The 11,524-nt window shown below is 51.6% G+C and overlaps 1 protein-coding gene across 5 annotated transcripts in view; it reads left to right on the top strand.

Moving 5' to 3' along the window:
* The window catches only part of Pfkfb4 (6-phosphofructo-2-kinase/fructose-2,6-biphosphatase 4), a 37,097-nt gene extending 28,224 nt beyond the window's left edge, over window positions 1-8,873 (top strand). For all 5 annotated transcript variants that reach the window (XM_048423339.3, XM_048423337.3, XM_087905225.1 and 2 more), the window contains exons 10-14: window positions 1,255-1,359; window positions 4,404-4,533; window positions 4,628-4,690; window positions 5,630-5,694; window positions 7,011-8,873. In XM_048423339.3, coding sequence (XP_048279296.1) covers window positions 1,255-1,359; window positions 4,404-4,533; window positions 4,628-4,690; window positions 5,630-5,694; window positions 7,011-7,070 — 423 coding nt within the window. In that variant the 3' untranslated portion in view covers window positions 7,071-8,873. The remainder of the gene's footprint in view (window positions 1-1,254; window positions 1,360-4,403; window positions 4,534-4,627; window positions 4,691-5,629; window positions 5,695-7,010) is intronic.
* Window positions 8,874-11,524: the final 2,651 nt, after the last annotated feature.

Here is an 11,524-nt window from a genome sequence, read left to right as displayed (position 1 = left end):
GGGTTCTGTTCCTGTGGTGAAAACTGACTCCTGCAAGTTGTCCTCTGACATCTATAACCATGCATGTCATGAGCACATGGGCACACACACAATAAACTAACAAACAAATAAATAAATGCAATAAAAAGATTTTAAGCCAGTGTAGTGGCACATGACTTTAATCCCAGCACTCTGGAGGCAGAAGCAGGTGGATCTCTGTTAAGAATATTGTTTTCAGGTGTGTTACTTTTGTTTATGCTGCATTTGTTTAACTCTGTGAAGCTGTGATTCTTTGCGTCTCTAAAACACCTGATGGGCTAATAAAGAGCTGATTGGCCAATAGCAAGGCAGGAGCAAGGATAGGTGGGACTGGTGGGCAGAGAGAGTAAATAGGAGAAATCTGGGCAGAGGAGAAGGAACAAGAACAAGGAGAGGAGGATGCCAGGGGCCGGAGAGGAGGATGCCAGGGGCTGGCCGCACATCCAGCCGTGGAGTAAGAGTGAAAGTAAGATACACAGAAGAAAAGGAAAAGGCTCAGAGGCAGAAGGTAGATGGGATAATTTAAGAGAAGCAGCAAGAGGGGCTGGAGAGATGGCTCAGCGGTTAAGAACATTGCCTGCTCTTCCAAAGGTCCTGAGTTCAATTCCCAGCAACCACATGGTGACTCACAACCATCTGTAATGGGGTCTGGTGCCCTCTTCTGGCCTGCAGGCATACACATAGACAGAATATTGTATACATATAAATAAATAAATATATATAGAAAAAAGAAAAGCAGCAAGAAACAAGCCAAGCTAAGGCCAGGCATTTATAAGTAATCTTAAGTCTTTGTGTGTGTGTGGGAGCTGGATGGCTGCCTCCCCCCCCCCCCCAAAAAAAAAGCCAGAAGAATGAAAACCAACAAACAACTGATCTCTGAGTTTGAGGCCAGCCTGGTTTACAAAACAGTCAGGGCTGTATATAGAGAACCTATCTCAAAGAACAAAAAATAATAATAATAAAGTCTAAGGAAAAGACCCACATTCATGCTAAGTCCTATATCATTCCCTGGAGAGTTGTGTGAGGTAAGGATGATTCTGACAGCTTCCTACAGCTGTGGCTACCAGCACACTCAATGTCCAGAGAAGGTCTGGACATTTTCCACACAGTGTAAGCTTTGCTCTTAGAGTGGCCCCTTGGCCCAGGACATGCTGGTCGTCTCTGTCTGCCCCTCCAACCCCAGGTTGGTCTTTTCAGCCTGGCGTGGGTGGTGTGATGGCTGCTGTGTCTTCCTAGGGCGTCTGTGAGGAAATGACCTACGAAGAGATCCAGGATCACTATCCACTGGAGTTTGCCCTGCGGGATCAGGACAAGTACCGCTACCGGTACCCGAAGGGTGAGGTAGGTGGGGCCTGGGGTCTTAGTTGCAGGGCCTGCTGCCTGCCTGGCAGTGCTGTCTGTGACCAGGGCTCAGAGGCTTGACCTTTGTTCTTCCTCGGGCGGGCGGTGGGAGGACCATGCTACAGAGAGCAGGGATTAGCCCTGCTGGGTGCCTCTATGTCTTTGTTTCTTCCTTTCTAAGGGTGCAGACCTGGCAAGGGCAGAGCCTAGCTTAGTGTCCCTGGCTCTGTTGGAGTTGGCTTTTCTGGGACTTTTAGATTAGCCATGGTCTCCTGGGATACCCAGGCCAGCTCATTTTTCAGGGAACCATCAGCCTTTCCCAGAGTGCGCTCAGTGGCCAGGCCTCACTCCAAGGTTTCCACCCTTCTCTCTGCCCTGGACCTTTACCCTTTCTTTAGATGCCTTCCCCTGGCACATGGTGATCCTATTCTTCCCAGGGCTCCATGTGCCAACCCTACCCTGCCTCCAGATCCACGGAGACCTTCTCCAAAGAGATTGGCCACGGTGACCACACTGTCACCTTCCCTCAGAGAGTCCCTGGTCATTCCAGGCCCCAGGTCAGACAGTAAGGGTCACTTTGTCTGAGGAGTCTCCTGCTTCAGGAGGTGCCCCAGGATGGTGACTAAATATGGCCCTGAGATGCGTGTGTCTCACATAGCTCTGGGTGACATGAATAGTTCTCACCTTGTCCTGTGAGGCAGAGTTCAAGTTCAGAGTCATCCCAGATAGTGGAAAAGGAGAACAGTGCGGGCTTGGGGAGACAGTGCAGTCAGTTGTCTGCCTTGCAAACACGAGGACCTAAGCTCGATCCCCACAACTGCTGGAGGTCGGCACAGGTCAGGCGTTGGTGCCACTGCCCAGTCACAATGTGGGGCAGAAAAATAGATAACTGTAGAGAGATGGACCTGCCCCTTCCCCCCATACCTAATTCTTGAGCTAAAATGGAGCTGGGGTTGCCCCAGGGGCCAGCAGAGATACAAAGTCCCCGTTATCACAACACTGGGGGAGGGAACAGGCAAGCAGATAGCCACAGGTTATTTCTGGGGACTCCGGTTCCCGACAGTTGTCATACTCCAGGAAGTCCATCACCCTCTCCAAGTACTGTGGACTGGAGGGAGGGGGAGGGCCTTTCCACCAGGCACAGCTTCCGGCTACTGAATCCTGTAGTGAAGGCTGCAGAGGGCCCCATGGATGGCATGAGGTAGCTGTGTAAACTGAGGACCACTCCAAGGTATGGTTAAAAGGAAAGTTCTTATTGTAGCTATGAGGGAGAGAACAGCCAGAGGCATCTGGAAGAGTCCAGAGCAGAGAGAAAGTTGTAGACTTAACATGTCCACAGACTAGACCTGGCCACGAGAGGAGAGTGGGACGGAGGGACAGAGACCAGACCAAGGGAGACAGGCAAGAGAGGGAGCCAAGAGAGCACATTCCCAAAATAGTGGGGTTACAAGGGAATGAGAAGCTGGGGGAGAGAAGCCCAGGAACTGGAGAAGTTTTAGGGTAGGGGTTGGGTGAGAGGAGCCATAGGTACTTTTGAAACTGGGGGAGCCTGAAGACCAGCATTACTTCAGTATGCTAATAGGCACCACAGATAGCCATTTATCCTGAGTTTCTTTGGGACCTGAGAGTAATCTTTTGGGATATGTGTGAGGCTTAGCCCCAGAAGGAGAAGGTGGCCCCCTTCCCAGATTGTCGCCAGCGTCTGTCCTGATTAGGCATCTCACTAAAGCAGCCCTCCAAGGGAAGCCGCCCACTCCATCCCCTCAGGAACCTGGCTGGAGGGAGCTTAAACACAACCTCTACGCAGTGAGCAGCTCCAGGGCGCGGCAGGTGCCTGTTGCCTAGCATACCTGTCTCAGGAATTCTATTGCTGGGATGAAACCCAATGGCCAAAAGAAAGTTGGGGAGGAAAGGCTTTATTTTGGCTTACACCTCCACATTAAAGTTCTTCACAGAAGGAAGTCAGGACAGAACTCAAACAGGGCAGGAGCAGATGCAGAAGCTTGGAGGGGTGCTGCCTACTGGCTTGCTTCCCATGGATTGCTCAGCCTGCTTTGTTACAGAACCCAGGCCCACCAGCCCAGCGCCACCCTCAATGCGCTGTGCCCTCTCCCATCAACCACTAATTAAGAAAATATCCTCCAGCAGAGTCTTATGGAGGGATTTTTCTCTATTGAGGTAACCGCCTGCCTTCGAGTTTCTCTTGCTGTGAAGAGAACCATGACCACAACAACTCTTTTTTCTTATTTATTTATTAAGAATTTCTACCTCCTCCCCACCTCCCTTTTCCCTCCCCCTCCCCTCTCCCCTCTTCCTCTCTAGTCCTAAGAGCAGTCAGGATTCCCTGCCCCACGGGAAGTCCAAGGTCCTCCCCCTCCATCCAGGTCTGTAAAGGTGAGCATCCAAACAAACCAGGCTCCCACAAAGTCAGTCCATGCAGTAGAATCAAAACCCAGTGCCATTGTCCTTGGCTTCTCAGTCAGCCTTCATTGCCAGCCACATTCAGAGTGTCCAGTTTGATCACATGCTCCATCACGCCCAGTCCAGCTGGCCTTGGTGAGCTCCCATTAGATCAGTCCCACTGTCTCAGTAGGTGGACGTACCCCTCATGGTCCTGACTTCCGTGCTCATGTTCTCCCTCTGACCACAACTCTTACAAAGAACACCATTTACCTGGGACTGGCTTACAGTTCAGAAGTTTAGTCCATTATGGCGGGAAGCATGGCAGCATGCAAGTAGAGAGGTAGCTGAGAGTCTACATCTGGATCCATAGGCAGCTGGAAGAGAGGGTGACATTGGGCCTGACTTGAGCATTTGAAACCTCAGAGCCCATCCCCAGTGACACACTTCCTCCTACAAGGTCACACCTACTCCAGCAAGGCCACAACTCCTTATAGTGCCAGTCCCTATGAGCCTTTTCATGGGGGCCATTTTCGTTCAGACCACCACACCTCCTTTCAGACAACTCTGGTTTATATGTGAAGTTGACATAAGTCTAGCTAGAACAACTCCTGACTCCATTCCCACCCCTGTGGCCTTTGCAGTCCTATGAAGACCTGGTGCAACGACTAGAGCCTGTCATCATGGAACTGGAGAGACAGGAGAACGTGCTGGTCATCTGCCACCAGGCTGTGATGCGCTGCCTCCTGGCCTACTTCCTTGATAAGGCAGCTGGTGAGGGGCCTCGGCCGGGCTGGGGGGCTGTGTGCATGACATGGGGACATCTGGGCATGCGTGGCATGTGAGCCCTGTCCTTCTTTGTCCACAGAAGAGCTGCCCTACCTCCAGTGCCCCTTGCACACAGTCCTGAAGCTCACACCTGTGGCCTACGGTAAGGGGGCGTCCCGTGTTGACCTTGACTGTAGGGTTCTAGGACGGTCCGCAGGTCTCTGCTTTCCGTTGGGCCTCATTCATGCCCACTCTCCCCGACACACTGCCTTTCCCAATTCCCTTTCTCCGTTTTTCTTCTTTCATTGCTTTGAGGCAGGTTTTTGCTCAAAAACTTCCTGTCTCAGTTCCTTCCTACCCCACCCCCGACCAGTGCTGGAATTCTTTCTAATCGTGCACCTTAGTTTACTTTTTAGTTTATAAAAAACTTTGCGTATTCAATTATGGTGGCTTGTGCTTGTAATCAGGAGGAAGATTGCCAAGAGCTTGAGGCTAGCCTTGGCTACATAGTGAGTTCAAGGCTAGCCTGAGTTACAAAATGAAATCCTGTCTCAAACAAACAAAAGTTCCTGTGACCATAGAAAGCCTCTTCAGTGATCTTTGATCTTTCCTTAGCCTTAGAATGTTCTGGAGGCAGGACATTTGTGTCTCCCCGCCTCTTACTGCACTGGCAGATGCTCAGGTCACAGTCCACTCTCCTGGGTCACGCTTGTGGAGAATGAAGCTTCAGGGGATCTGGAATTACTCCTCCCTCCTCCTGGGCTTACTGAGTTGTCTGTGGCAGGATGGAGGGTGTCACTGGTTTGGGGGCACCAAGAATTAGGGACTCCATGTTAATTATCGACCTGTTGCTGCCCCAACCACCCCCAGTCCCTGTGTAGGCAGCTTGGGCCTCCCATGTGGCACACATGGGCTGTCACACATGGATCAGCAGAAGTCTACAAGTCCCCCCTGCCTGCTGACGGGCTCTGGAGCTGCCTGGGGAAGGGTGGACAGGGTGAAGCTGAGCTCTGTACGCTCGGCCTCCTCCTCAGCGTGGCTTTTGCCGCTGTGGCTCTGGCTGCCCTCGTGTGGAAACAACACTGGCCTCTTCCTTCAACAGGTTGTAAAGTGGAGTCCATCTTCCTGAATGTGGCAGCTGTGAACACGCACCGAGACAGGCCTCAGGTAGCGTTGAGCTCACTGCTGGGGTGGTGGACGTGTTCCCTGGGGGTGTCCTGACTATCTTCAGGATTCCCACTTGGGTCAGGGCTAGGCTAAGGTGAGGGTGAATCTCTTCCCAGGCTGTTTTCTTTTGTCTCCTGTGGCCAGGGTAGTGCTGTGGCCTGGGTAGTTAGGTGCTTCCCAAGGTCAGCCCTATGGAGGGGCCGGGAGCTGGGTGTGTTTGGCTCCCAGTTCTAAGGCCTTACAAACTCAACAGCTCTGCCGTGGATCTGGACCAGATGCTGGTCTGGGGAGAGGGAGAGGCTAGATGCCCACTCACGGCAGGTAGGGATTCTGGCCTCCCTTACCAGTCCAGGCATCATGAGAGCCTTTGTAACTGGGCACCTTTGAACTTTAAAAAGTATGACGGGCCTGGCATTGTGGCTGAGATGGTAGAATGCTTGCCTATCACACACAGAGCCTTGAATTTGATCCCCAGCAGTGCACAGTGACAGATGCCTAGAATTCCAGCTTACAGAGGCAGGAGAATTTTAAGTTTAAGGCAGAAGTTGGTCATCCTCAGCTATATAGTGAGTTTCAGGGCAACATGGGCTACATGAGACCCTCTCTCAAAAGACAAAATAATAACAAACCAACCCTACCTCAAAGTAGGAATCTACCTGGGGCTGATCTGTGAGCTCAGCATAGGCCAAGAGGAGCATGTGTCTGTCCCTGAAGGTATGGCTGTGGTCTGCTGCACAAGGCTACCGTTCCTGACCTAGTCCTGCAGCTTCTAGAATCAAAGGAAGCTGTTGAGGGCTCTTAGGACATCCTTGTAGAGCTTAGGGAAATCTCAAGCCCCCCCCCCCCGCCATTCCTCAGGCCTGAGGTACCCAAGGCTTAACAGGTCAAGGACGGAACTGGACCTTATAACTTTGTGGAGGTCATCCACAATGAGAGCTTCAGGGGTCCTGTGACTCAGTCCTGAGGAGCCATGTTACAGACTAGATGTCCATAGGCTACTGGAGTCGGGAAAGAGGCACACCCAGGGACCGAGCCTCGCCAGCTGCCCGTCCTCAGGTAGGGGGTAGAGTAGCCTTGCTTGGGGCAGCACCTGACCTGCCTGACCACCTGGAGTTGGTATCAGCCTCACCCCACCCTCTTCCTGTCATCTGAGAACCCAGCCCGTGGTACTTCAGAATTCTGACGGATTAGGGTGTTTCAGTTGGGGCTCCTGAGGCGAGATGGTTATCTGTCTGGCCACAGTGATCAGAACAGCAGGGATGAGGTGCTCCCTCTTTTGCTGAGCAGGGTGGACATTCTTTGTCTTTGTTATGCAGAATGTAGACATCTCCAGGCCTTCAGAGGAAGCCCTTGTCACTGTCCCTGCTCACCAGTGACCAAGTCTCATCCAAGACCCCTGGCAGGCCCTGACTTCTGCAGAGGGGTCACTCCGGGGTCACTCCAGGCCTACTTGGTGTTTGCTATACTGATGATGTCACCACGCAGGAGCACTCCTGAAGCCATGGGTGCCTAGCAACACTCAGAACTCTCAGCCTAGCCCACTGCCTCCTTGCTGACAACCACCAGCAGGGCTAGGGACGGCTGCTGAGCTGCTGCTGCGTTCTCTGGGCCTTGTGCCCTGCTGCTGGCCCCTCTGCAACAGCTCTCAAGCAGCCTGCTCGCTGCCTCGTGAAGTATGCGACCTTAACTGTGACATGAGACGGAAGTCTCTAGAACACCCCCCCCTGCGGCCCCGCTGCCGGAAGTGGGCCAGGTGACCACTGGAGAGCTCTGCTGGCCTCTCTGTAGCCACCCTCGAAGCCAGAGGCCAGAACTTCACAGGACCTTAGTGTACGCTATTCCCTGCCTGGAACAGAGTGGCGCAGAAGAACTGTCACCGTATTTGTAGGTGCTCATGGGGACAGCATGTTGTTTCTGGCGTTTGACACTGGACAAGTGTGGAAGGCAGCGTTTGTGGTGCCTTCCTATGTCTACCAAGTCGTGCACTGGAATGTGGGGCAGCTGCAGCTCAGGCTGCCTTGTCCTCAGTTCTCCCCCGGGGACCGTGCGGTGGCCAGGCACCAAAGTGCTCGTGAAAGCTGGTCTCCCCTGCCTGGCTGTTGCTGTCAGGTTCACACAGGACAGACCACTGGTGACCAGGACATACCTTTGTCATAAATGGCTCAGACCTGGTAGTCCTGTCAGACTGTCTTCTTGTTCGTTGGCCTCTACCTGTAGGACTGAGAAGGGAGAGGGCAAAACACGGAGGTAGGCGGTCCCAGCCACGGGAGGAGCCTCCAGACCCGCTCCAGCCTTGATGCACAGACAACTTAAGCCTAGCAAAAACAGCCTTATGAAGCCTGGTGCCTCTCGTGCCCTGAGTTCTCGTGGGTCCAGGCAGCAAGGTCAGGCTCCATGTTTCAGCTGACCAGCAGAATGACAAGCAGGCTTTGAAGCAGGCTGGAAGCTGACTATAACAGTAATCAGTGCTCTGCCATCCACACAGCAGCCATGGGGAAGCCAGGCCCTGCATCCAAGAGCATTTCCAGGCCTGAATCTGGCAGAGCCGTCCACCTCTGCCAGCCCTGCCAGCCCTGGACTGTATAACTTGCGGATGCCACCTGCCTTGGAGAAGTCAGTGCTGTTATCCCCAGCCAGTGTCTCTCAGCTGCTGTGCTGGGACTGGGGCATGACTCTCCTGGACTCATCAGACCTCCAAACCCTAGCTTGGAGCTAGACCATACCGCTGCCTTTGGGATGTGGGGCCTGCACCCTTTGCTCCCCGTCTCAGAATCTGAGTGATGTTGTCATGTTATCTCCACACGCTTGTTAGCCAGAGCAGACCCTGTGGTCAGCAGCTGTGAACACATAACTGGATGCTGTTTGAGGTGAAGACCACCAAAGCCTTTTTCCTCTGTGCCCAGGAAGATGGGAATTGTTGGACGCAGAGGTAAGAGCCTAGGGTTGGGGCAGAAGGATGTCAGTGGAGCAGGGCATGTGCTGTAACACTCCCTCCCTCACACAGCAGGAAGTGGCCTCCATGCAGTAGGCAGGCTGGCCACCGGTTCTTAGCTGAGATGATTCGTGGGCAGAATCGCCGACGTTGTCCTGCTTTCCCGAGAGCATACGGTCTTGGATTTCAGTTGTACATTGCACTGTGTCCAGCGTTTTTTGCAATAAATACTTTTTTAAAAACATAATTTGAGGTGGTATTTTGTAGCGTTCTCTCTCTCTCTCTCTCTCTTTCTCTGTGTGTGTGTTTATGTGTGGTGATCTTTGCCAGCTCTGTCATCACCTGGTGCAGGCTTTCTCATAGGTGTGTGTGGTGGTTTGAAAATGACCCCCAAAGGGAATGACACTATCAGGAGGTGTGGCCTTGTTGAAGGGAGTGTGTCCCTGTGGAGCCAGGCTTTGAAGTCTCACAGGTGCTCAAGGCACCACCCAGTATCTCCAACCACTTCCTGTTACCTGCAAGTCTCAGCTCCTGCTCCGACACCATGTCTACCTACACGCCACCATGTCAATAATGGACTAAACTTCTGCAAATGTAAGCCACCCAAATTAAATGTTTCCTTTATATGAGTTGCTGTGGCCATGGTGTCTTTGTCTTTTCACAGCAATAGAAACCCTAAGACTGTGTGTGTGGGTGTGTATTAGAATCCTTCAGTCAGCTTCTGCCCAAATGTTTCCCCTTGAAAACTACCAGGTGTGGTGGTACATATCTGTAATCTCAGCCCGCTGGAGGCAGAGGCAGGAGAATTTTTTTTTTTTTTTTTTTGGTTTTTTGAGACAGGGTTTCTCTGTAGCTTTGGAGCCTGTCCTGGAACTAGCTCTTGTAGACCAAGCTGGCCTCAAACTCACAGAGATCCGCCTATCTCTGCCTCCCGAGTACTGGGATTAAAGGTGTGTGCTACTACCGCCTGGCTCCCTGACAACTCTTATAAAAGAAAGCATTTCATTGGGGCTGGCTTACAGTTTCAAAGGTTAATTCATTATCATGGCAGGAGCATGGTGGCATGCAGGCAGACATGGTGCTGAAGAAGTTGTGAACTCTACATCTGGACCCTCAGCAGCAGCAGGAAGAGAGAGTCACTGGCCTGCCTTGGGCTTTTGAAACCTCAAAGCCCACCTCCCAGTGACACACTTCCTCCTAATTAGGCCACACCTCCTAATCCTTCTCAAACAGTGCCACTCCCTGATGACCAGGCATTCAAATATAAGAGCCTATGGAGGCCATTCTTATTAAAACCACCATAATCTCTCAATAGATTCTTTCTCTCTTACTCTTTGAATTTTTACAATTATTTTATGTGTATGTATGTATGTGTGTATGGGTGCTTGCCTACCTGTATGTCTATTCATGTGCATGCCTCATCCCCACAGAGGCCAGAAGAGGGCATTGGATACTCTGGAACTAGAGTTATAAGCAATTTTGAGCTGCCATGTGAGCACTGGGAATTGAACCCTGGTCCTCTGGAAGAGCAGCAACTGCTCTTAATCACTGAGCCATCTCTCTAACCCAGGGTCTGCTCTCTTATTTTTGGTTGGTATAGCCCTGGCTGTCCTGGAACTTGCTTTGTAGAACAGGCTGCTCTTGAACTCAGAGATCCACCTGCCTCTGCCTCCCAAGTGCTGGCTGGGGTTAGAGGTGTGTCACCACTGCCCAGCTATAACGCAGGGTCTTAACTAAGCACAGTGTGGATATGGAGTGCTTAGGGCTCTTCCTGGGACTTCATTGTTTTTCTTTATTTACACTCATGCTGTCCCTCAAATTTCATTCGCACTAAATTGCTGCCGCCTTATCCCCAACCTCCACTCCCAGGAGTCCCCGTGAACACAGATGATGGCCACTCCTTGGCACTCAAGGGCTTCTCACATGCCGTCCTGTACAGTGTCGGTCAGTCTTGGCGCTGCCTTCTTAATATATGCAAAATAAGCACATGCCTGACACGAGGCCTCAGATGGACGCCTAACACCACAAGTAAGCCAAGTCTGATGCAGGGGTGCATTGTCCACATCGTGGCCATCCTCACCTGGATTATTGCATCAGGTTCCACGGGAACCTCATTAATGTCTTAACAGGTGAACTGTAGCCAGAGGTCTTATCATTTTAAAATAATTACTGAGAGTCTAGAGTTGGCTCAGTGATTAGGAGCACAGAGTATTCTTGCAGAAGACCCGAGTTCAATACCCAGCACACAAGATATTGCAGAACTGCCTGTAAATCCAGCTCACCCGTGCACAGGTGGCATACATTCTGTGTGCATGGTTAAAAATAAGATAATTTTTGAAACGTTTTGTGCCTCGATTCTGCGGCTAAGAATCTGACCTTGTTCATCCTTTCAGCTGTGGTCCTCTAAAGAGCGACCACCTGACATCACATCGACCTCTCAGCCACTCTGAGTCTAAAGTCTTCCTGTGTCCATCACTGGCCTGGCCTCCCCAGGTCTGATGTCCTTTCTAGCACAAGATTGCGCTTTTGCCCTCTCTTTAACCCAAATCCTCTCTTTGATACCCTGAAGATGGATCTGGGGCATGGGGTGGTCCCTGAACTTCTTCCTTTGTCCCTAATTCCAACATGGCCACACAGAGCAAAGCTGCTGTGGCTTTTGTGATCACTTGTCTGTGGCGTTAATAACCAGTGCCCTGTTCTAACATCATTTGGGTAACTCAGTCCTCACTCAGGCCCCAGAAGTTAAAGACTTAGTCCCCTAAGACTGTCCCCAGTTCAGGTTCCAAGGGCAAAGTCACTCATACTCAATAGTGGCTGGCTATGAATCTTGGGAACCCACAACCGCCTCCACAAGTTCTATGATTAATTAGCGTGATCACAGGATTCAGGAACTTAGCA

The sequence above is a fragment of the Myodes glareolus genome, chromosome 4 (genome assembly GCF_982192425.1).
Source record: "Myodes glareolus chromosome 4, mMyoGla1.1, whole genome shotgun sequence".
Lineage (NCBI taxonomy): Eukaryota > Metazoa > Chordata > Mammalia > Rodentia > Cricetidae > Myodes > Myodes glareolus.
The sequence above is the reverse complement of the archived record's forward strand: the minus strand, read 5'-3'. Positions and strand labels throughout refer to the sequence as shown.